Here is a 24,095-nt window from a genome sequence, read left to right on the forward strand (position 1 = left end):
ATAGGGGTGGGACGATAAGGGTACCTCACGATAATGATAATATCACCATCCAGCCATCCATCTTCAACAACTTATCCGTGGTCGGGTCGCGGGGGCAACAGCTCCACCAGAGAGCTCCAGACATTCCTCTCCAGAGCAACATATAGTAACTTCCTCCTGGGGGATCCTGAGGCGTTCCAAGGCCAGTGAGTCGATGTAATCCCTCCATCTACACCTTGGTCTGCCCCGAGGTCTCCTCCCAGTAGCCTAGGACGTGCGTCGAGGACCTCCCTATAGGGAGATGCTCGAGAGGCATCCTAACCAGATGCCGAACCACCTAAGCTGGCTCCTTTCCAGGTGAAGAAGCAGCGGCTCAATATTCCATTGCCCCCGCGGGCGGGGGCAATGGGGGCAGCGGCTGTCCACCTCTGAACAGCGCTCAATGGACCCAATCAGTCTCTGGTTCCAACTCCGATGTTACGGATTTTCCCCCTGGGGTTTAAGAGGATAATATGGTGATATATAAACAATATATCACGGTATGTATATGCATAATAAAAAAATAACCTTAAAAAGGCAAAAATCTGGAATTATGTATTTATTCCGAAATCTTACAAGATTGTGTCACAAACTGGCCAATAAGTACATGAAATCTTGCCTACTCCAAACAATAGTAAAACACTGACTGCAACTTTGTAACTTGTCCACAACTTGTCTGTCCACAACAATGGGTAGCCTATGTATAGGACGATACGATTATATATATATATATATATATATATATATATATATATATATATATATATATATATATATATATATATATAATATATATAGTGACGATATATATCGCAATATCGATATATGATTTATATCCCACCCCGAATGTTCAAAAATGTTACTTTTCAGTAAATGTAAAAAAACTGATTTAGTCACAAGCTCTTAATACTTTGTTGAATTATTCACAAATCACAGACAAACATTTCAGCAATGTAAACAATAGGTAATCTTCAAGCTCACAACGTGCCATGATGTGTGACGTGCTTTAATTAAAATGTGTATGCCAAAAATATTATCACATTTCCCATAATTGTACTGTAGTCTATTTTAGCTATTTTTGAAGATGTTTGTTTGTTTGTTTTGTTATTATATATAAATATATAGAGAATATTTCAGTTTGTCAATTAATGTTAATGACATCCTGATATGAGCACCAGGTTGAAACTGGGAATATCGGACTCATACAGGAATCCTAGAAAATGCTGAAGAAATGTTTTAGAATTTAGATCAAGTCTTATTATCATTCTGTGCTATTGATAAAGGATACATCTTGTTGGGATTCTATGTTTTCTATGATATTGATACATTATTGATGAAAGGAGCAGAGGTTGAACTGAATCATCCATAAAATCAGTCATGTTACTTGTTGTGTAATGTCAACCCCCTACTGGTAATCCATATCACTCAGACACACTAATAATACTGTATTATTATGTGCAGAGTATAAATATTGATGTGACTCGCTTCCACCCTAAATGAAATAAATTGAAATAAAACTACACAATGTTTGATATGATCGATTGATTGATTGAATACTTTATTAACAGTTTGATATGTTTGCATGAAGACATGGGCGTTCATCTGGTACTTGACATGTATGGGTACTCTGGACAGGCCTCCGAAGCGGTACACCTGGTCCTGGCGCTCCACCGCGACGGCAGCGTGGTGGATCTCCTTTCCTACTCCTTCCTGATGAAGAGTTTAGCACAGCATTCTGTACGACGGAATGGATTCTGATCAATGGACAATGGCGTTCACCTCAGCTCTATATATGATCGACACTCAGGGGCGTTTGGAAGCAAATAAATGCACGGTCCAATGGGATTCAAACTAAATTGTTTTGTATTTTCAATTACAGACTTATTTGCAATTTAGTCATCCAGGTAATTGCTTTTGTGAACTGTGAGTGCCATTTAACCTCCCCTTAAACTCTTTGACTGCCACTGACGTAATTGGTGATGTTGATTCTTGCCGGAATTGACGAAATGTATAGTTTTCTGAGCGGCTCCTATGCACAGCTTTGTGTGTATGTCTGTCTATTTAACCACGGAATGCACTCAGTTGATTGGCTGAACACGGAATGTGATGTATGATGATAAGAGCGCCGCTCACACAAGATTGATTTCTGAGGGGCGCAAGCCCCTCCTATTGAGTGTTTGTGTAAACACAAACATTGTTTTGCTACCGTTTTCTATGACTATAGGTTTGAGTCTTTTTGTAAGAAAAACTAAAGTGTAACACCAACATTGTTTTTCTACCGTTTCCTATGACTAGGTTTGAGTGTCTGTGCACTCAAACACAAACATTGATGACAAAAGTGAGGACGCAAATTGTGATTGTCCAGAATGAGATGATGTATGATCAGTCACGGATTAACCCCTCTCAAGGCCCTGGCGCTTCACCAAATCAAAAGGCCCCTATACTGATTCAGTCAATTAATTAATTAACATGCATGCGTTTAGCGCATATCCACTACTGCCTGCGCTGCCCGCTGACACAAGACACAGCAGCCAGCAGGCATGCCGCACTGGGCACAGCCTTTCCAACTTCAGTCTCTGCTAAACTATCTGCAATTTCCCCGAAATTAATTAGCCTATATCTACAAGCTCCATTAGCAGGCAGCAGCATGTTTTGTCTAAATTGTCTTTGTGGCCAACAAATGTAGCTACATTTGCAAACAGTGCTGTTGACCATGTGTGCACCAACAGACAATGCCAATATGCTATATTAATATTAGAACGTTTTAAAGACAGATTAATTATTGACGACAATGCAACCTGTGGGTCCAACGTCACTGAAAACTTTCATAATAGCAATTAAATTAATTTGCTCACGAGTGCTGGAATCGTGAAATGGAGGATGTAAGAACACACTTTTGTTGTATTAGAGCAGGGTAAATATGAAGTTTTGCGCCAAGGTCTTGTTTATATTCCTCTTACATAGGCTGTATGTTATTGTCGCAACAACACACGTTGGTCGGTCTGAGTGAGGGGGGCCTTCCTGAGTGAGGGGGCTATACTGACGGCGTCGCTTACTCGCTTCCCTCTGTCAGAGGAGGAAGCGACGCGCAGCCGTCGGGAACCCCCCAAAACAGACTGCTCCCCCCCCCTCCCGAAAACTGCTACAGAAACTGTCAGACGAGAAGACCAAAAACACTAGCGGGGGTTCTTATGTTGCGTTATATTTTTCGAAAGAAGCAACAGCTGTACCTATAGTCTCGTACCAGGCCCTGCAAGCTTCGGGCCCTGGCGCTTAAGCTCCACCTAGTTCCATTGTTAGTCCGGCTCTGTGTATGATGATGTATGATAAGAGCACCCCTCACTTGACACAGGTGTGATTGTATTCATTCAGAGTGGGTCACGCTAATTGGGGAGGAAGTCAAAGTGAAGGCCTTTCAAAATGAAAGCACTGAGTTTACTGTCATCAATCTGGGAACCACGTCAAAGGTTTTAGTGGCAAGGTGTTAACTAATAATGTTAGATGTTGCGTCACAAAATTTGAGTATGGAACACTTCTGCAGATATTGCACAGTGATTGGATTAGCATCGCATAACGGGTGTGCCACATGATGGGGGAGAAAAAGAGATAGGCTGGGGAGATGGGGTGAGCATATGGACTATAGAACATAAAGTTAACATAAAGTTAACAAAAAAATGTAGGGTTCTGGTGACAGACGGTTAGAGAAAAAAGAAAGAAAGAAAGAAAGAAAAGAAAGAGAGAGAAAGAAAGAAAGAACCTATTATAGACGGTTACCTATTTCCATCCTAAAAAGACTAAGATTTCTTCAGAGGCTCCTCCTACAATATCTGAAAAGTGAAAAAGAAAGTGCTTGTCTACTGGGTTGCATGGCAACACATGGTTCCCATTGGAAATTAATGGTAGCCTGTATCTGTGTATCCATGTCTTCTATTGAAAATGAATGGTAGCATCATGTAGCTTTGTATCTTCATGTGGCTTCCATTGAAAATGAATGGTAGCCTGTTAGCTTTGTATCTGCCAGTGCGAATCCAGCACCAGTGGGTGTGTCTCTGTGCCAGGATGTGGCGGTCTGGCGGTCAGCTGAGGTTAAAGGTCAGCCAGAGTCAGTTGAGGTCAGGGTTCATCTGGAGAGCGTGTATTTCGTCTCCAACCGGACTCGAGCTCGTCTCCGGTTGTCTCTTAAACATTGCTTTGGCTTTGGACCAGATCTTGCCACTGGTCATTTTGCCCTTTGAAGTCTTTTTGCCATTTGCTTGTTTGTTAGCTTCCTGATTGGAGGAGGAGGTAGGGTCCCCCCACAGCACATCTTCGTCCAGATTTGCGGAAGTGTAGCCACCGCCGCCTCCTCCTCTGGCGTGGGCGGAAACAGCGAAGCGTTGGCCAGAAGAGCACGGCGGCGAGGAGGAGGAGGAGGAAGCGGAGCTGCTGGCGGCCTTGAGCTTCCTGTGCAGGTTGGAGACCTCGGCCTCCTGCTGCAGGTGGTTCTTCCTGTGCTGATTGGCCCGGGTCACCTGACCCTGGATGTCGGTGAGCACCGCCTCGCAGCCGCAGCACCACTCCTGCATGGTGTTCACGATGGCCGGCAGCCGGCTGGGGCTCAGGTCCCTGCCCACGCTGGGGTCTATCTCCACCCGCTGGTTCCTCTGGTCTAGCTTGGCGCGGATCACGCCGCTGTACACGGCCTCGATCAGCAGGTCCTCCAGCTGCCTCACGCTCTTCATGTCCAGCTGCTGCAGGAGCAGCGAGTAGGGCAGGTAGCGCTGCTCGCTGGACGCCAGCGAGACCACGGACAGGTGCCGCAGCTTGTTTCTCTGGGCAGGGTTCAGCTCCGGCAGGGAGGCGGTCCGGGCCACGTAGTCGCTGTAGGTCCCGTAGGCGAAGAGGCGGAGCAGCTGGTAGACGGCAGCATGGGGGCCGGTTTCCAGCTCCCGGACGTTGGGGAGCTCCAGGATGTCGGAGAAGACGTAGAGGCCGGGGGTCTCCAAGGCCAAGCCCACCGCCTGGGCCAGGGCTGGGCCAGACAGAGACGAGAGGCTCACGGGGCCGCAAGGGGATGAGCGGCCCCCGTGGAACCCGGGGGATGAGCGGCCCCCGGGGGTCTGCGGGGCGGAACCCACCGTCTGGGCCGGAGCTGGACTGGACAGAGAGGAGAGGCCGGGGGTCTGCGGGGCTTGTGGGGCTGATCCGGACGAGAGATCCTCCGCCTCCATCTTTATCGTGTCTGGTTTCTGAACCAGATTGCTTCTGGTTCGCGAAACCAGACTAACGTCTGTCTTAAAAAGCTGCGTCAACCGGACGTTTTGAGTTTCTGATGGGTTTTCACAGGAAAGTCTAACCGGTGTAGTTTCTGAGCCATAAAATCATTAAAGGGAGTTGTGAGGTGTTATATATATGACTATATATATATATATGTGTGGGTCTAGCATGACGTTACATTAATGTAATGTGTAATCTAGCATGACGTCACCACCAGGTTGTCAGCTCTGGCTTGGAGTATGTTGAAATGGAGATTGGTTTTGATGTCTCAAATCTGAAGCAAGACTGAACTGTGGTTATTTGGTCAATTCATGGATATTGTGTGAATTGACAAACCTTTACGTGATTGATTCTCTGTCGTATCAAGTGTTGCCTATTGGTTTTTGGGATCCTTTCAATCCTAAAATGTAGTGTTTTGTTTGTGAACGACCAAAGAGCACACCCTGATTGATCACAATTTGGGCAAGAAATGAAATCGCAGCTCGTCTTGAAGAAGTCTAAATTGTAGATTATCTTGAAGAAATTAAATTAAATGCATAGATTGTCTTGAAGAAATTAAATTAACTCTAGTAAGCGTTTCATTTTTTGCTCATTTTACACAACTTTTTTAATGTGCTCCATTGCTCACTTTTTGTTTTCGGCATCTTTGGTTGATTATCTCATCTGCGTTACACAAAAGCCTAGCGAGAGCGCAGACCACACACCTCGGTTCCCCACGGCAGTTCCATGTATATAAGTATGGGAGGAGTTTTCTGCGTGACTGTGTGAGTGACTGTTGAATGAGCCAATGAAACGTGGCAATGACCGTGACATGTACATTTATGCCAGTATAGGCTGGCTGCAGAGCTGTAGGCTATTCAACACCAATGAAACGGGAGATTTACAGATACATGTAAATGACACACACTCGCTCTCACACAAAAAAACTGACAATTATGTGTCCGGCCAGAGGTTGAGCTGGAAGGAGGACACCTGGGTAAAACAAACGGACTGACCGGCCTAAAACCGGACGTACAGTATGGCCACCTTCACTAACTAATTTACTGCTGCCCGCAATTCAGTCGAATGTCCCTCACTGCCGTCCGTAGCAGTCTTTTATTTGGAAAATCCTAAAATTCACCCCAAATGAACAAACAAAGTCAGAGTACTACAAATGAAAAACAGTCCACATTTTATTCTGACCCCTCCACGAAAAGGCCTCGTTGTCCTGACTCCTTATCCATAATTTATACATTATGGATAATTAGTGTGGACTTGAACAGTTTTTCGTCTGTAGCACTTTATTGTGACAAGGCCTAACGGGGGTTCCTACTTTGAGCCGTCTTCATCAGAAGAATCCCACAGAGTGGAGGAATCCCCGCCCGCCGCCATGCAGATAGATACATGGATCCATGGACAGATCTCCATCTCTAAGGGCGTAGGGCCGTCGGGTTGAGCCTTCCAGCAGCGTCGAGCTCCCGCCATCTAACTCCCTTAGCTTCAGAGAAGAGAAAATAAAGAAATAAAGATTAATTCAAGTGAAAGGGACACTTCTTACTTAAAGGAGCACATGCACGCACTACAGTGGGGAGGGGAGGCGCAACAGGCCAACAGCACGTGCACCAAGGCGCACCCCTGCTCGATCATGATTGGAGGAAGGCCCCTCTCATCCTGATTGAATGAAGGCTGGTCCCTCTAGGCAAATACGAAACCTAAGGTTTTTTGACCCCAGGGGTTAATTTGGGATAGGGAGGAACTCCTTATATGGTCAGCAGTCAGCATACTAAGTGAAATCACTGAATATACCTTTAAATAAAAGTATCATGAATACTGCAATGTAGAAATTCTCAGGTAAAAGACAGAATTAAACATTTACTTGAGTAAAAGTACATTGGTATCAAAATGTACTTAAAGTACCAAAAGTAAGAAAGTACCCATTATGTAGAATGTCCCATTTCAAGTTTTCAAAAGGTACAGTAAAATCTTTTGAAAATAGCAGATCTACAAGCTCACGGTATAGATTGGCTATTTTCAAAAATATTATATGGCTGAAGTGGGTAATGTATGTTTTGTATAAATTAGAATCAAATCTAAAAAGTATAATTAGTATATTTGTATGTGTGTAAAGTTCAGGTTTTTTGGGTGTAATCAAGCTCAGAAAACCTAAAAGAATTAAGAAAAAATACAAAAACCTTTTTTTAATGTCAAACTGGGGACCCCCCAAAACTAATATGGGGACCCAAGGGGAAGATTTAAAACAATGTATATATTATAAATCTTTTGAAAGTGGCAGATCTACAAGCTCACAACACATCCAAATAGCCAAATTATCCATCCATCCCTCTACACACACACACACACACACACACACACACACACACACACACACACACACACACACACACACACACACACACACACACACACACACACACAAGTAACTAAAGTTTTCAAATAATTGCAGTGGAGTAAAAGTCAAAATGTGAGATGTAGTAGAGTAGAGAAGTAGCTCAGGGCTAATGGGCTATATAACACTTGTAACATTTACCAAGGAAGGAACGTTGTAGTCTAATTCCACAATTCCTTTCATGCTAAGCCCAAGCAGCTAATTAGCTAACATTGCTCACCTGAGTTTAGTAGGATAGAGAGGAGCGAGTTCAGCTGTTTCCCAACAGTGTAGTCCTGAGCTTTTTTTCACCAGGCTCACTCAGGCTCTTTTTACTTCTAAACAAACAAACAGCCTGTACCTGTGTGTGTGTGTGTGTGTGTGTGTGTGTGTGTGTGTGTGTGTGTGTGTGAGATGGGCGGGAGCCGTGCGACAATCATCAGGGTTGCCAGATCATAATAGTTTCCAACCCCCATCACAACTTATAAAAATCGGCCAAATGTAAAAAAAAAAAAATTACATGCGGGTACCAGATTTGACACACAGCGGGAGCTGGTGCTTCCTTGTCCGTCGTTAAAGTAATAATAATAACTAGAAAACAAACAGTAGGCAGTAGGTACAAACCTGTTGAGAGCAATGAGCAAGACTTGCTGCCTGCAGTGGTATTGATAGCAGTAGTAGCTCGTGTCAAGTGAGGGGCACTCTTCCTCTTATCATCAATTCATCATACATTACATTCCGTGCTCAGCCAGTCAAATAATCACAAATGTCATTCCGGCCGATCATTTTTGGCGTCTTCACTTTTCTGCCCTCACTTTTATCCTCAATATGTACTTTGCTCAGCCAATCAAATCATCGCTATGGAGTGATCAGCCAACCATCAGCCAATGTTTGTACTGTACTATCAAAAACATTCAATTCACCTGCTTCAATATTTGTCTCCACCAGCCGAAGGCATGGGGGAGAGTATGTTTTGCACTCCGTGTGTCCGTCCGTCCGTGAGCAGCTAATCTCGGCCACCGTTAACCCGGTCGATGCCAAATTTTGCACACACACTCCCTGGATGCCAACCATGAACCTCTGCCCCAAACTTTCCAGAACGGCCTGTTATAGCGCCACCAGGAGGCCGCTTTGTGCAAAACAAGTTTTTGCACAGTACACCTACAGATTGTGTCCAAACATCACGCAAATTGGTACACAGTCTCTCTAGAGCCATTCAACCAAACCGGTCTTTCAGATTTCTCAGACTCCATCCTGATTGGTTAAGATTGGCTTCCAAAATTCACAGGAGTGCTCAGTTTCAAACAAAATGCTGCAAATCATGAACACATCGTGTGATTTCCGTGAAATTGTGCACCCACATTCCCACTAGGCCGAGGACGAAATGCCACATGAACAATTTCAACTCAGCCTCAAGGTGGCGCTATAACTGGCCGAAAAGTGTTTTTACCTCTGACTGCACGGATCTGTGGATAACTTTGTATGCCAACTCCCTAGAGGCCAAGGAAAAACCTTTGTCTGGAATTTTTCACATCTGCTCTTTATAGCGCCACCAGGAGGCCGACATATGTAAAACACATTTTCTATTATTACTCCTTCAGATTTTATCCAAATTTCACGCAAATCGGTACACATGATCTCCATAGTCATGTGATCAAGACAGGTTTGTTTGATTTCTCATATTCCATCCTGATTGGCCACGATTGGCTCCTACAGTTTTCAGGAGTAGCAAATGGCCACAAATCCTCAACGCAGCGTCCGATTGCGATGAAACTGTGCACGCATATTCCCACTAGGCTGAGGAAGAATCCTGGTGGAGACCTGTGCCGATTGGCACTTTATCTAGTTCACTCTGCCACCATCATCGGAACAAAGATGTTTGTGTTGGGCGAAAGGGGCCCCACTATATCTCATTTGTTTTTGACACAGAGACCAACAAGCTGGCTGACAACACCTTCTGCACAGCGTTTTCCACAGGTTGGGCCTGTTTCTTACCCCTTTGCCTACAAAGGAGAGCTGAATATACATCAGATGAACGATGTGTGGAGATTCACATTGTTCTCTCTCTCTGTCACCATGGAGCTTTAATAATTCCCAGTGAGGTGGTCTGGGCTTCACTCGTTTGAGTATAATTTGATGCGACCTAAACAACACATTCTTATCCCTACTGGCTTACTTATTTTTGTAACACTTTTTTTCTTCAGCCAGTGTCAAATTAGCTAATGTAATCCTGGGCGCTACTATCCCTCTGACAACCTGGACTGCTTTTTCACCTGACAGGGGGGAGTTTCCACCAGTTGGACGTAGCGTGTTTAGAGACCAAGATTACTGCATGTTTTTTGTGAGGGTACCTAGTACTACCTACCCGGGGTGAACATAGAACACCAGAAAGGTCCTTTTGCCAACCCCACCTAGGGTATGGGCACTGATGACGTGGAGGAGAGAACACACCCCCAGCGCCCACAGCTTCCCCAGGGGGAATCGAACCCAGGACCTTCTAGATGTGAGACGACAGGCGCCAACGTGCCCCCTTTATCCTTACTTCTGAGAGGAACAGAGCAACGCCACTAGTTGCAACACATTCTGTTAGAGAACAGGATTTTAATGATTGTATTATAAACATGAATGATTCTATCTCTCTATTACATTATAAACAGCAATGATATTACATTATGAACACCAATATCCTGCAAATGCTGAACAAACTGAACCACTTTTTTTTCAAATATAGCGGATCTACAAGCTAAAGCTCACAAGCTTGTACTAGATCTGCTATATTTGACATAAATATGACCTTATATCCTTACTTTCTGCGTATGACTGTTGTGGCTTGTAGATCTGCTTTTTTCGATACGTAAATTAACAATTTAATTTAAATAGTTAATTTAAAAAAATAATAATAACTATTGTGAAAGCAATGTGTGGGTTTCATGGTTTGAACCAATGTAAAGTATCAGTTTGTTGTAATAATAATAATAATAATAATAATAATAATAATAATAATTCAGGGGGTGAAGTTGAGTTTGAACAGAACAGTCTGAGGTGTGGTGACGTCTGCTACAGCCAGTTCCTGTCCGTCCGAGAGACCCAGCTCTGAAATTAAATCAATCATATATTCATAAATTATGATCAAATTAGGGCTGTCAAAGTTAACCCACTATTAACTAGTTAACTCACAATCCTTTTAACGGCACTATTTTTTTTTTGATGCGCGATTAACGCACTGTGAAGTTTGACAGAATGGTTGAGAGACGCATGGCAATTTTACACTGAAGAGTTGAATAATTGTTAAACAGCTGAATTACTTTTAAGTCTACACAATTAGAAAACTTAGAAAACATGTTATTTTGATCAACATGGCCTGTTATCTCTAGTAATGGTACCATTGGCCAACATCAATACAGTTCTTTAGTTTGGGTCTGGAAGGCTAAATGTCATCAAATGGTGGTCCGTGGCTCAAATGCAGAATAAATAATGGGCCTTGATAAGAAAAATCTTGAAAACCACTGATTTAAGGTATATTTAGAACGGATAAAAAATATGCGATTAATTTGCGATTAATCACAGTTAACTATGGACAATCATGCGATTAATCAGATTAAATATTTTAATTGATTGACAGCCCTAGATCAAATATGAATAAAGACATTAATAATGTAACTGTTCAAAAACTATGATCAGCTCTGAAACCATCTGAATCATATTCATAAATTATCGTCATTGTTATCAGATTCATATCAAACATCAGATTCATATCAATCAATCACATCATCATAATGAACACATAAGAACATAAAAAATAAAGCAGATCGTTTTTATTTATTTATTATTACCTTTCAGAGTTTTGCACAAGTTGGGCCTGGTTCTTTCTTCAATAGATTTAATCGACTGCAATGAAAACGTGTAATGTATATTCAACAGTTATGAAATTGTAACATTTAAATTACTATAATATTTATATTCAACTGTAATGAAACATTCATGTTGAACTGACTGTAACGAATTAATTAATGTTCTGATGTAATGTTATGAATGTCAAAGAGAAACTTGAATAGCATCTAGCCAGTTAGCACAGTACAACATGAATAACATTCAGCCAGTTATCTGCACATATGAATGTATTTTACCTGTAAATACAGTGTCTTATTCTTCCCTTCCAGGGTTGTGGTGATGGCTGGAGATTTCATTTGTCTGAAAAACAATATTAAAACCACTTAAAACTATATTAGAACCACTTAAAAACAATATTAAAACCAATTAAAAACAACAGTGTTTTGCTCTAGTCTATTTACTGCTCTGTGATCTGCTCTGGTGTAGAGACCACCTACTCTATCTGCTAATTTGCACGCACGCACAAAGACCGTTTCAATATCCGTTCTTGACTGGCTCTGCAACCTGCAAAGCGAACTGAGTTCAGTTGAGTGTAGTTGCGGACAGCTGCGCAGATAGCAAACTGGCAAAAACCGAACGTGTACACTAAAGGCTCATTCATACTCCAGTTTTACTCAACTCACCACTCGCCCTGACACATCTCCCTGTATTTACTGACCGACATCTTCCCTTTCACTCTGGGCTATCACGCCGTTCACTGATTGGTCTAGAAGTTGGGTAGGCGGTCTGTCCCAAATGAACTATCACGCACGCACGCACGCACACGTGCGCGTGCCCCGTGCGTGGCTGAACACAATGAGGGAGGAGTAGTGAGTTGATAACACACAAACAGAGTGCGGCGTGTTGCCAATAAACAACAGGTGAAATATCCGTGTCCGCCCGTATGTTTGTACAAAGCCACAATTTAAGTTATGGCGTGTGTGGCATGCACAAAAGTACGACACAATTGCAGCTATACCGACCGTCCTGTAGTGTGCTGCAATATTCTGTGGCAAGTTTGGAGAAAAGTGGAGTTCTGGTGTGCTATAGCCATGCCATAGCTGTGCCATAGCCAGTGGTCACCATCATCATGAGGTCATCACAAGTGGCTATGGCCTAATTTAGCCGAAGGAGTGTTTTTCGTGCAAGACTAATGCTTGGAATGGGTTCAGAATAATGAATACCCCCTAGTTTGAAACCCCACATGCTACTTAAAGCATAATTAAAATTAGACATTTTGCCTTAAAGGTTTTTAATGGTACCCCAACTTTCAACCGCTGAATTTAGCATGATCCAAAAAAGAAATGTTATTTGGATACCCCAAGGATCATAAAAAACCTTGAACGATTACTATTGCAATTTATTTTGGGTCACGCCGCTTTTCAGCATAGATTGACTGGCCTATTAGTAGAATCTGGTCTCAGTCCTAAATGGGTTAAAGTAATTGATTACTCACAGAGAGGAGTTTTCAGTCAGATACTCTAGAACTTCCTGTAATTTGGCAGAAGGTGAAAACTGGAGATTTTGTGGCACCTGACTGCAGGCTGAGCAGTTCTCCTGTCAATCAAACACAATTATGATAAAGCACAGAACAAGTTATGACTGAAGTTAACAGTGCAATAATAATAATAATAATGCAGAGCTAAAAGTGTGAAAACACCATTATAAAAGTAAAAGATTGAATTTGTGCCACAAACCTTCCTCTCCGCTTCGAAGGTGAACGTGTAGAGTCCATCCACATCGTTAAACACCAGGTAATTATTTAGAGGAATATATGCACTGAAAAAATTTATAAAAACACTATTAATATATGCACTAAAAACAGTTATGATAAAATGGTACCATTCTTCTCTCTCCCATAAGAGGGCTGTGGACACTTCAGAAACCCGCCCACCAGTGACATCATCGTTAAGCAGATTTATTATAAGTGTATTTATTTTAATTCATGTAAAAACAATGGCTTCCATTATAGCATGCTAACTTTCCAGGAATAGAAAGCCTGCCGTTTCTATTAGATTCCTCATCGATGCCACTAGTAGACATGTTTCTGAACAAAAGATCACTTGAGGAGAGCTTTTGTTTGTTTTTATTTAACTTACCTTGATGCAATTTTAAAAACTTCAGTGGCACAGGCAGCTATGAAGACAAGTTCATAAAGTTGAATGAAATACAATAGAATTCAGGCTGTAAGAATAGAGTAATATAGAATGGAATGGAATATAATAGAAGGAATACAATCAGTGTTTTAGGATTTAGTTTCCTACCAGCAATGACTGCATTGGTTGATGCCACCGCAGGGATGATGCGTTTCACCACCCCTGGTACACAAGAATGCACATTCATTCATTAATGAATAACTTAATTAATTAATTACAGGGATCATTTTCACTTGTGTTAATTTTACAGATCAGCTATTTTCAGATGACTAAAATATGGAATTTTGGAAAATGGAATTTTATTAAAAAATAAATAAAAATACAGTAAGAGCAACTTTGCCAATTTTGCACCCAAATCCTATTGTAATGAAGTTGAGGACATACAGTAACACATCTGATGTTGGAGTGTGTTTTCACTGTTTTGTGTTTTGGGTGTTATGATATTTGGTACAGTTTGGGGATTAAATAATGAGTCTGTGATACATGAATCATGGAGCTCAAGCACATGGCTTTGAAAGGTAGCCGATCTATAAGCTGTCATCATGTCATGCTGCAATGCTGTGTGCTTGTAGATCAGCTATTTTGATTAAAAAAAATCACACCTGTGAAGTGAGGGGCGCTTATACATAATACATTATTTCATGAACAACTGAATTTATGTGATTGGTTGGTTAAATGTACGTCATATTTGGCGGACATTTGACCTACGTAATTTCGTCAATGGCTAATATTGAGATGTGTGGGGCCCCTCAAAAATAAACTGTGAAAGATTATTTAAAATAAAAAACATATTTCCTTTTTAAATTCCGTGCCATCGAATGAATATATATATGAATTTGAATATATATACAGTATACATTTATTTTATTTTCCTTTGGGTCAGCTCTACCTTGTGTAAGTCTGTAGGTCACTCCAGTGATGTTGAACTGAGCAGATCTCTCCACGGCCTTCTGGAAAACCCACTGGATGTGTTCTGGACTGTCTCCATCTAGGGCTACGTCTAGGAGACATAGACGCAACATTACTGTCTGTCCTTAACCCACTGTCTGTCTTACCGTCTGTCTCCATCGAGAGTCACGTCTAGGAGACATAGACACAACATTACTGTCTGTCCTTAACCCACTGTCTGTCCTACCGTCTGTCTCCATCGAGAGCCACGTCTAGGAGACAGAGACAACATTACTGTCTGTCCTTAACCCACTGTCTGTCCTACCGTCTGTCTCCATCGAGAGCCACGTCTAGGAGACAGAGACAACATTACTGTCTGTCCTTAACCCACTGTCTGTCCTACCGTCTGTCTCCATCGAAAGCCACGTCTAGGAGATTGCAGCAACGACCCCTTGCAATTGTTCAAGAATTGCATCTTTCTAGTACCGTCTGTCTCCATCTAGAGCCACATCTAGGACAGTGGTTCCCAAACTTTTTCATGACAAGGACCCCCAAATTGACACTAATTAGCCCACGAACCCCCGCTTGAAAAGAAATGCCAAGGCTCTAGCAGTGATTCTCAACCCGTTTAATTTCAGGGACCCTCAGTTCAGTCTATGGACCCCATTTAATGGCATTTCTATCTCTGGGACCCCCAAATTATATTGTAAAATCAATGTTAATTTAACTCTGAGAGTGTACAAATGGAACCAAATGGACCGTAACAGGTCAATTTGTTTCCATTTGTACATTCTCAGAGTTACAGACCCATAAGGGTCCATTTGGTTCCAAACTATCATTTAGCCCTCAATGACCCCTGGGGGTCTCCAGACCCCACTTTGGGAACCACTGGTCTAGGAGACTAACAATTATTGTCTCCACCAGGCCGAAGGCATGTGGGGAGAGTATGTTTTGCACTCCGTCCGTCCGTGTGTCCGTCCGTCCGTGTGTGTGTGTGTCCGTCCGTCCGTGTGTCCGTGAACAGCTAATCTCGGCCACCGTTAACCCGGTCGATGCCAAATTTTGCACACACACTCCCTGGATGCCAACGATGAACCTCTGCCCCAAACTTTCCAGAACGGCCTGTTATAGCGCCACCAGGAGGCCGCTTTGTGCAAAACAAGTTTTTGCACAGTACACCTACAGATTTTGTCCAAACATCACGCAAATTGGTACACAGTCTCTCTAGAGCCATTCAACGAAACGGGTCTTTCAGATTTATCAGACTCCATCCTGATTGGTTAAGATTGGCTTCCAAAGTTCACAGGAGTGCTCAGTTTCAAACAAAATGCTGCAAATCATGAACACATCGTGTGATTTCCGTGAAATTGTGCACCCACATTCCCACTAGGCCGAGGACAAAATGCCACATCAACAATTTCAACTCAGCCTCAAGGTGGCGCTATAACTGGCCAAAAAGTGTTTTTACCTCTAACTGCACGGATCTGTGGATAACTTTGTATGCCAACTCCCTAGAGGCCAAGGAAAAACCTTTGCCTGGAATTTTTCACATCTGCTCTTTATAGCGCCACCAGGAGGCCGACATATGTAAAACACATTTTCTATTATTAATCCTTCAGATTTTATCCAAATTTCACGCAAATCGGTACACATGATCTCCATAGTCATGTGATCAAGGCAGGTTTGTTTGATTTCTCATATTCCATCCTGATTGGCCACGATTGGCTCCTACAGTTTTCAGGAGTAGCCCGCTTTGTACAAATCGCCACAACTCCTCAACGCAGCGTCCGATTGCGATGAAACTGTGCACGCATATTCCCACTAGGCTGAGGAAGAAATCCTGGTGGAGACCTGTGCCCAGAAGGGCACTTTTTCTAGTTAGTTACTAGTCCGTTCAGGGATATGACATACCCAATCCCTACGTCTCTCTCTCCCCCTTCCTTCCCCTTCTCTTTCTCTCCCCCTCTATCTGCCATTTAACGGGTGTCCCCTGTGGCACACCTGTTGTGCACTGCTCAGCCAATCACAGCAAAAAAAAATAGGATACAATTACTATAATGATTAGTTTGATTATAGAGAGAAGAGACATTATTATAGCTGTCAATATTTTACCTGGTAAAATGGTACAACATTATAGTACTATGTTATGTATAACATAATCACATTGTATGTCTAAAGGACTTCTCTTTAGGCCACTGCAGTATAAATCATCATACTGTACTCCAAAGGGCTTCTCTTTAGGCCACTGCAGTATATCATCATCATACTGTACCTCCAAAGGGCTTCTCTTTAGGCCACTGCAGTATAAATCATCATACTGTACCTCCAAAGGGCTTCTCTTTAGGCCACTGTAGTATAAATCATCATACTGTACCTCCAAAGGGCTTCTCTTTAGGCCACCGCAGTATATCATCATCATACTGTACCTCCAAAGGGCTTCTCTTTAGGCCACTGCAGTATAAAATCATCATACTGTACCTCCAAAGGGCTTCTCTTTAGGCCACTGCAGCATTCTGGCGTATTCCACACAGTGTTCAGGGAGCCTGGGCATCGACGCGATGGTGCACATGGGAAAGTTTATCTGTTAGTGCACAAAAAGGAACACAGATTAGTGAGATTACAACTCAGATTTAATACACCTCCAAACGGTGCTGAACCTTACCCACTGCTTCATCCGGCTCCACTTCTGAACATTCCCTCGCAGACTCGCACTATAGAAATGTACGCCTACCTGAGGGGGGTACAGCTCCAGTGTGCAGTCGATGCAGGCCGTCATGCCGGGCAGGATGACTCGGGCGTTTCCTTTGAAGCCCTCGGTACCTCCATCGATCATAGGGATGATGGAGCTGGGATCCACAACCCCCTCGTCAAAACTCAGCAGAGAAATCTGGAGAAATAAATTAAACCATGTCATTAAAACTCAGCAGAGATCGGTAGAAAGAAGATATTTAAACTGTCACTAAAACTCAGATCTGAAGAAAGATGATTAACATACGCGTGCATGTGTGTGCGTGAGCGTGCGTGTGTGTTTACATTTGAGTCTCATAAACTAATCAATCAATCAATCGATCAAACTATACCAGCATTCCATTCATCCAGCGTCTTGCAATGATGGAGTCCAGTCCACAGACAATGATGTGGAATTCTGTAAGAGGATGTAGAGATCAGTTTTACAAACACAGGATATGATGTTATTATCCAAAGTGCCTTGGACTCTGCATGGCAGGGGGCGTCCTCCTCCGAGCCAAGCTTGCGCCTAACCGCATACCTGAATGGGACTGGGTGTTACAATCCGTTTATACCATCAGAAACATCAGAAACAAAAGAGTTGGGTGAGGCAATGTCTACCAGTAAGTGGAGCGATTAACCGGCCCGGCACATGTGGCACCAGAGCCTGTCATTAGCGTGACAATGAACAAAGTTCATCCAAGACTCCATGACATCTCTGGCGTCCACCATACCAAACCAGCAACCAATCGGCAGAGGCACTGATGATTGATTAACAGTTTGCAGAATTACATTACATTTCAAAGCACAACTCAAGCACAACACTATAAAGGCATTACACTTGTTTACAATAGGGCCCACCGCCCTCAATTCATCAATACATTCAGAGACACACAAAAATCCTGTTTATAATGGTAACATTCACATGTTTACAATGGTTCAATTAGTACCATTCACAACTATATATAAATGCACCACGTCTCTGTGTGTATGTACGTCTGTAATCCACATAACTCCAGAACCGTTCGCCACACCGACTTCAAACACCACAACAGGGAGTGCAGTGCCCGGTGTCGAGTCCGTCGGATCACCAGTGGTCCAGAACCAGCACAAAAGCCTCTGCCCGGGACATGGACAGGGCCCCTGCCCTGGCCCCCTGCAGGGCTCTGGACATGTCCATATATGGAGCTGGCCTGTTCTGACATCACAATGGTGTTCTTTTTTTTTTTTTTTTTTTTATATATATTTTTATTGGGTTTTTTCCATTTTAAAATACAAGACATATGACCACAAACGAAACATAGGGGATGAAACAAGAGACACAACAAAACAATGAACAGAACAAAGGGAAACAAAACAAAACAGGCCCTAACTATCCACCCGCCCTCGCCCTCCCATGCCCCGGGGGAAACAGAATAAATTACTGTACTTGAGATTCATGCATTAAAATAATTAAAATTAAATGCTAGCAATAATGGAAGCAGTGTAACGAAAGAAATAATAAAAAATAAATAAAAATTAAGCTATTTCATTTTCGAATGTATACATACACATACATACATACATACTGTACATGTCTACATCTACATACATAAACAGGTCCGATCACACATACATGCACGTACACATATACGCATACTCGCAGTAGAGGGGGGGGGGGGTATTGAAATTAGTTTCTACTTAAATTGTGGTCAAGGAATTAATGTATGTGAGAAATGGGTCCCAGGTTCTGTAGAAGTTATTCAATGAACCTCTAACCGTATATTTGATTTTTTCCAAATGGATAAAGGATGACAAATCTTTTAGCCATGATGACACATCAGGAGGATTAGGGCTCTTCCAGTGGAGCAATATACGACGCCTGGCTATAAGGGAGGAAAAAGCAACCACATCGGCCTGGAATCTATTGAATCTGCTTCCTACAGGGGACACACCAAAGATAGCTATGGAAGGACAGGGTGGTACAGAGAATCCCATGACCAGACTGAGTGTATCAAAAAACAATGGTGTTCTGACATCTGCTGCCATATACTCCATATTTAGGCATGCCTGATAAATAACCATAATATATATGGGCATAAAAATAACCCCACGACTTCAAATTTGACACACGCGTTCCACACCACCACAGGGAGTGCAGTAGGCAAGTCAAGTCAGATCACCAGTTGTCCAGAAACAGCACAAAAGCCTCTACCCAGGCTCCGGACAGGGCCCAAATCCAGATCACCAATTCTCCATATATGGGGCTGGCCTATTCTGACATCACAATGATGTTCTGACATCACAATGTTATTCTGACATCACAATGATGCGCGCCCTTGCCCTTTATTAGCCAATTGATCACACCTGATCACCCCGCAACGGGCACTGTTCTAGTGTTTACAATGGTTAAATTAGTACCTTAAATTAGACATGGTGTGTAGACTAAAGTACTTACGTCTGTAGAAAGAATCATCAAAGTCTTGTATCTTGTTAAAGTGTCTGTTATGAAGTGATTAAGAACAACACACGTCTAGTTCTCATTTTCTACTACTATACTTGGGGACATTTGGTCCGCACGCACATGCACACGCACACACACGTCACGCACGCACAGCTGTTGAAGAGGATACGGAACAACTTGACATCCAGGAATACGAGTGTTGATGAAGTCTGCTGCTACGTCTGCTTTGGGACGTCCTACATCTCCGAGTCTGAAAACATGAACTATGACCTATGAGTATGACCTGTGAACTATGACCTATGACACTGTTGTATTGTTTTTGTTTCAATCTACAGATTATTATGGATTATTTGGGGAAATGTGACTGCTTAAGAGTAGACTCACAGGTTCTTGGTTTACTTATGATCCTAGGTGACTATTTCTATGCATTTGATGTATTACCATGTGCTATTCTTGCTTTCTGTAAATCGTTCTGGATTAAGAGCTGAGGACTAAACACCTTGATTGTTAATTATTATTATTATCATTATTATTACCTGAATAGAAACTGTCTGTTGAGGTTAGACAGGTCTATAGTGTCCATGTCAACCACATGAATGAGACGGAACCCAGAGAGAGCCTGAAACAAAACAACATTAGTTTATTTATGGTGTGTGTGTGTGTGTGTGTGTGTGTGTGTGTGTGTGTGTGTGTGTGTGTGTGTGTGTGTGTGTGTGTGTGTGTGTGTGTGTGTGTGTGTGTGCGCGTGCAATTTCCTACCAGGTTCTTCAACAGTTCACATCCCAGTCCTCCTGCTCCAATCACTAGGATTTTACACGTCTCCAATAAGAACTGTAGAGACTGATGGAATTATGATTATGATTATTATTATTATATAACATATATTAAAATACATTCATATAAGAACTGTACAGACTGATGGTATTATATTTATCATTATATAAATCCAAATCAGGATGGGTGAAAGGTCAGAGGTCAAAGGGTTACCTCTGCACTGGGTTCAAAGTCAGGGTGGGTGAACGGCCCAGGTCTCTCCAAGAACTTCTTCACATGATTCCACCTGCCGTCCCAGTCACAGTCTGTAGCCATACTGTACATAACATAACACTAGTGTTACTGTACATAAACACTGTCCCAGTCACAGTCTGTAGCCATATTTTTGGACTTAAAGCTGAAGGAAATAAATACTTTAATGAATATAGTGGTTGCAAAGATATTATTAATTGATTTTCCGAGTCCCACGGTGGGAGTTCTGGTCTGGTTTTGGTGAATATTAAGTAGTTCCGGTCATTTGGTTGGGGGGCACTCAGTGGGGGCCACTATTGTTGACCTATTTCCACGATACAGCGCAACTTTCGTTCAACTTTGACCCCTCTGTCACATGGAACTATGGTTTTGTGCTGCTGCTGGCGTAGTGATACTGGACTACTGGACGGACGGACGGACCCGCCCACCCACACTCGCGCATGCGCGCGCACACACACACACACACACACACACACACACACACACACACACACACACACACACACACACACACACACACACACACACACACACACACACACACATCCATCACTAACTTTCCAGTCAGGTCCTCTTCTATTCTCCTTCTTTTCTTCTCCCTAAAAGAGAATAAATTAAATCATGTTTAATAACAAAGTGGCTCAGGGGGAGTGACAACCGCGAGGTTCCCAGTTCGATCGCGGGCTTCCCCAGAGTTAGTGCTTCCCCAGCTCAAGTGTCCTTGAGCAAGACTCTGAACCCATAATTGCTCCCCATGTAAGAAATGCTGGTCACTTTCTACATCTTCTACTCAGGCTTTCGTGAACACCCCAGAGGGCCCAGACAGTTTTTTAAGTTGCTCGATTCAATATTTAGATATTTGATATTAATTTTATCAGACACACCCCCTTCCTATACAAACCCTGTGAGGAGGCCATGTTTATTTCGATTACTTTTTTCACAAAAAAAGCATCCTTACGTATTAGGAGGGCATGAGTCACTAGATCCAATAATGGGTGTTTTTTATGAATACATCATGGTTAAAATGGAGTTTGAAGTTACAATGGGTTTGTACTTTGTATAGGAAGGGGGCGTGTCTGAGAACATTTATATCAAATATCTAAATACTGAATCAAGCAACTTATTGTCTACACAAAAGTAGACAATAAAATGACAAACACTTTTTAAACATGATTCATTCCTTGTTAGACTGGTAATAGAATCACATGAATTAGCTCTGGTCTCTATTCCGTACATGGAATAATTAGTGGAGACTTGTTGTGATGATCGTTGACATGATGCATGTGTATAATGTATTTACTTATGTATGTGTTTCTTCTATACTTTCCACTCAGGGCTCTCTCCCCAGACATTCTTCTACATGCATGTAGGTAGTTAGTAGGTAGCCTATATATACTGTATTTATAGATTATGATTACATGGGTATATGTATGTATTTCTACTCACTGCTGTCTCTCATCAGACATTCTTCTACATGAATAGATGTGTATGGAATGTATGGATATATTTATACATGTACAGATATAGATATAGACACAGATAAAGGTATATTTATGTAAATCTACTCACGGCTCTCTCTCATCAGCCATTCTTCACGCTCCCATGTCCTCCATTGATGGACGCAAAGTGTTCACGCACGTCAACGCTGCGCCATAAATAACGCATATACAGTTGTCCCACAGTCTACCGACGGCTGCGCAAACTCTGCGCAGCTTTGACCTCATCTGGTTTACGGTCACGGCGTCCCCAACTGTCGCGAGAAGTTCCATGAAACAGTGTGGTCCAATCAGCATAGCGCTCGTGCTCGGTGGTGGTGTTGTGTCAAATATTGTGTCTCCATAAGAATCAGTTTCCCCGGAAGTTATTTTAACTAACAACAAATTATGCTATGTCAACCCTTATATATATGTCTATATGTCAACAACCTCTGTAGTATAATTATGAGGTATCCTATAATATAATGAATGTATTAAAATTAAAATAACATGAAAAGCAATCAATCAATCAATCAATCAATCAATCAATCAATCAATCAATCAATCAATCAATCAATCAATCAATCAATCAATCAATCAATCATGCATCCGTTTCCGTATCAGCTCTGGAACCCGGACCGGAACAGAACAGCTGTTCGTTCGATCCATAACTTCGATCCCTCTTCAGTCCACCAAATGAAATGGAGGGGAAACACATTTCAACAGGGACACAGAAATCCTCACTACACCTGTAGGCGTGTCCTCCTCAGTGACAGGACAGTGTTGCCATGTCTGCTTATTATAAGACAGACGCGTCACGTTCCTATAACGGCGGTGGGTGCCACCCCCGCCCCCCCCCCCCCCCCCCATTTATACTCTCTACCTGGCAGCAGAACAAAAGCCACCTTATTAGCATTTGAATGCCCATGGGCGGCGGCCCAACACCTCTCTGGCCCGCGCCCGACGCTGCACAAGCTGGTATGTGACTACATGACATTTTCATTCAGGACAGTCACTATACAGTGGGTGCATATTCTGCTATTAAAAGTTTAAAACAGAATGCCAGTGGGTGCAGCTGCTCTTCTGCACCCCCGGAGTTGACGCGGCTGTTATAAGCTACTTTGGATGCTTATATTTGACATTTTTCTGTAAAGTCACTTAATATAATATTGGTAGGTGTGGGTTGCTGTTGCTGTTATTTAGTTGTTGTTGTTTTGGGGTTTTTTGGGGGGGGGGTCTTGTCTTTTTCTAAAGTGAAAGTACTAGTTAGTTGTTTATTTGGGCTTGTTTCTAAAGTGTAGTTGGTAATCTATCTATCTATCTATCTATCTATCTATCTATCTATCTATCTATCTATCTATCTATCTATCTATCTATCTATCTATCTATCTATCTATCTATCAAAAATAGCAGATCTGCTATTTTAAAAAATTCAAATATCCAATGCAGCTTTAAAGTTCTGTAACTCTCATGTGTTTTGTTGTCACGGAGACGGTTAGCTAACCCCGAAGGAGAGGTCCGAGCCCTGATAAAGTGCTGAACAAGGAGATTCCTTCGACGAGGCAATGTCCGATAACACACCTACATCAGCAGAACCCATGACGGACAGCGCCCTCAGCAATGTAGAAGCCCTGGTTCATGAGAACGGCGCGATGAGGAGAGAAATCGCGGCCTTCAATGAGAACGAGGCGTTGAGGGGAGAGGTCGAAGCTCTGAGACGAGGACACGCCGCCTCGAAAGGAGCGCACGCACCTCCACGAGGGATGTACGTATACCAGCAAGGAAGAATTCGACGGCTCGGTGAGGAGATCAACCGCGAGGCAAATTCCCCGACCTGCACCAAGGACGAAACCTTAATTTATTGCACTAGC

At 42.6% G+C, this 24,095-nt stretch overlaps 2 protein-coding genes across 2 annotated transcripts; both read right to left on the reverse strand.

Moving 5' to 3' along the window:
* Positions 1–4,121: 4,121 nt before the first annotated feature.
* LOC310861958 (uncharacterized protein) lies at positions 4,122–5,228 on the reverse strand (the record flags this gene model as incomplete). The annotated part of the gene is made up of 1 exon (XM_083769695.1): positions 4,122–5,228. The coding sequence occupies one exon, from the start codon at positions 5,226–5,228 to the stop codon at positions 4,122–4,124; it is 1,107 nt and encodes a 368-aa protein (XP_083625821.1).
* A 4,992-nt stretch (positions 5,229–10,220) lies between these two features.
* Positions 10,221–22,412, reverse strand: LOC310861321 (NEDD8-activating enzyme E1 catalytic subunit). Its single transcript, XM_083768736.1, has 18 exons — positions 22,319–22,412; positions 21,307–21,348; positions 20,711–20,813; positions 20,483–20,563; positions 20,260–20,342; positions 19,893–19,973; positions 19,718–19,761; positions 17,634–17,698; positions 17,285–17,440; positions 17,032–17,134; positions 14,555–14,665; positions 13,774–13,827; positions 13,609–13,645; positions 13,207–13,288; positions 12,966–13,066; positions 11,767–11,830; positions 11,473–11,527; positions 10,221–10,732 (listed from the first exon to the last, which is right to left on the reverse strand). The coding sequence occupies exons 1-18, from the start codon at positions 22,336–22,338 to the stop codon at positions 10,644–10,646; spliced, it is 1,371 nt and encodes a 456-aa protein (XP_083624862.1). The 5' UTR covers positions 22,339–22,412; the 3' UTR covers positions 10,221–10,643.
* Between the last annotated feature and the right edge of the window lie 1,683 nt (positions 22,413–24,095).

This window comes from Protomyctophum parallelum (assembly GCF_964188405.1).
Source record: "Protomyctophum parallelum genome assembly, chromosome: 7".
In the NCBI taxonomy this organism is placed as follows: domain Eukaryota; kingdom Metazoa; phylum Chordata; class Actinopteri; order Myctophiformes; family Myctophidae; genus Protomyctophum; species Protomyctophum parallelum.

Bases quoted from the DNA above. Each gene is read 5' to 3' on its own strand.
- LOC310861321 (XM_083768736.1), bottom strand. From the start codon at position 22,338: ATGGCTGATGAGAGAGAGCC. The intron at 20,564-20,710 runs GTAACCCTTTGA...TAATTCCATCAG, and splicing joins ACTTTGAACCCAGTGCAGAG to TCTCTACAGTTCTTATTGGA. The intron at 14,666-17,031 runs GTACAGTATGAT...TATGTCTCCTAG, and splicing joins TAAAGAGAAGCCCTTTGGAG to ACGTAGCCCTAGATGGAGAC.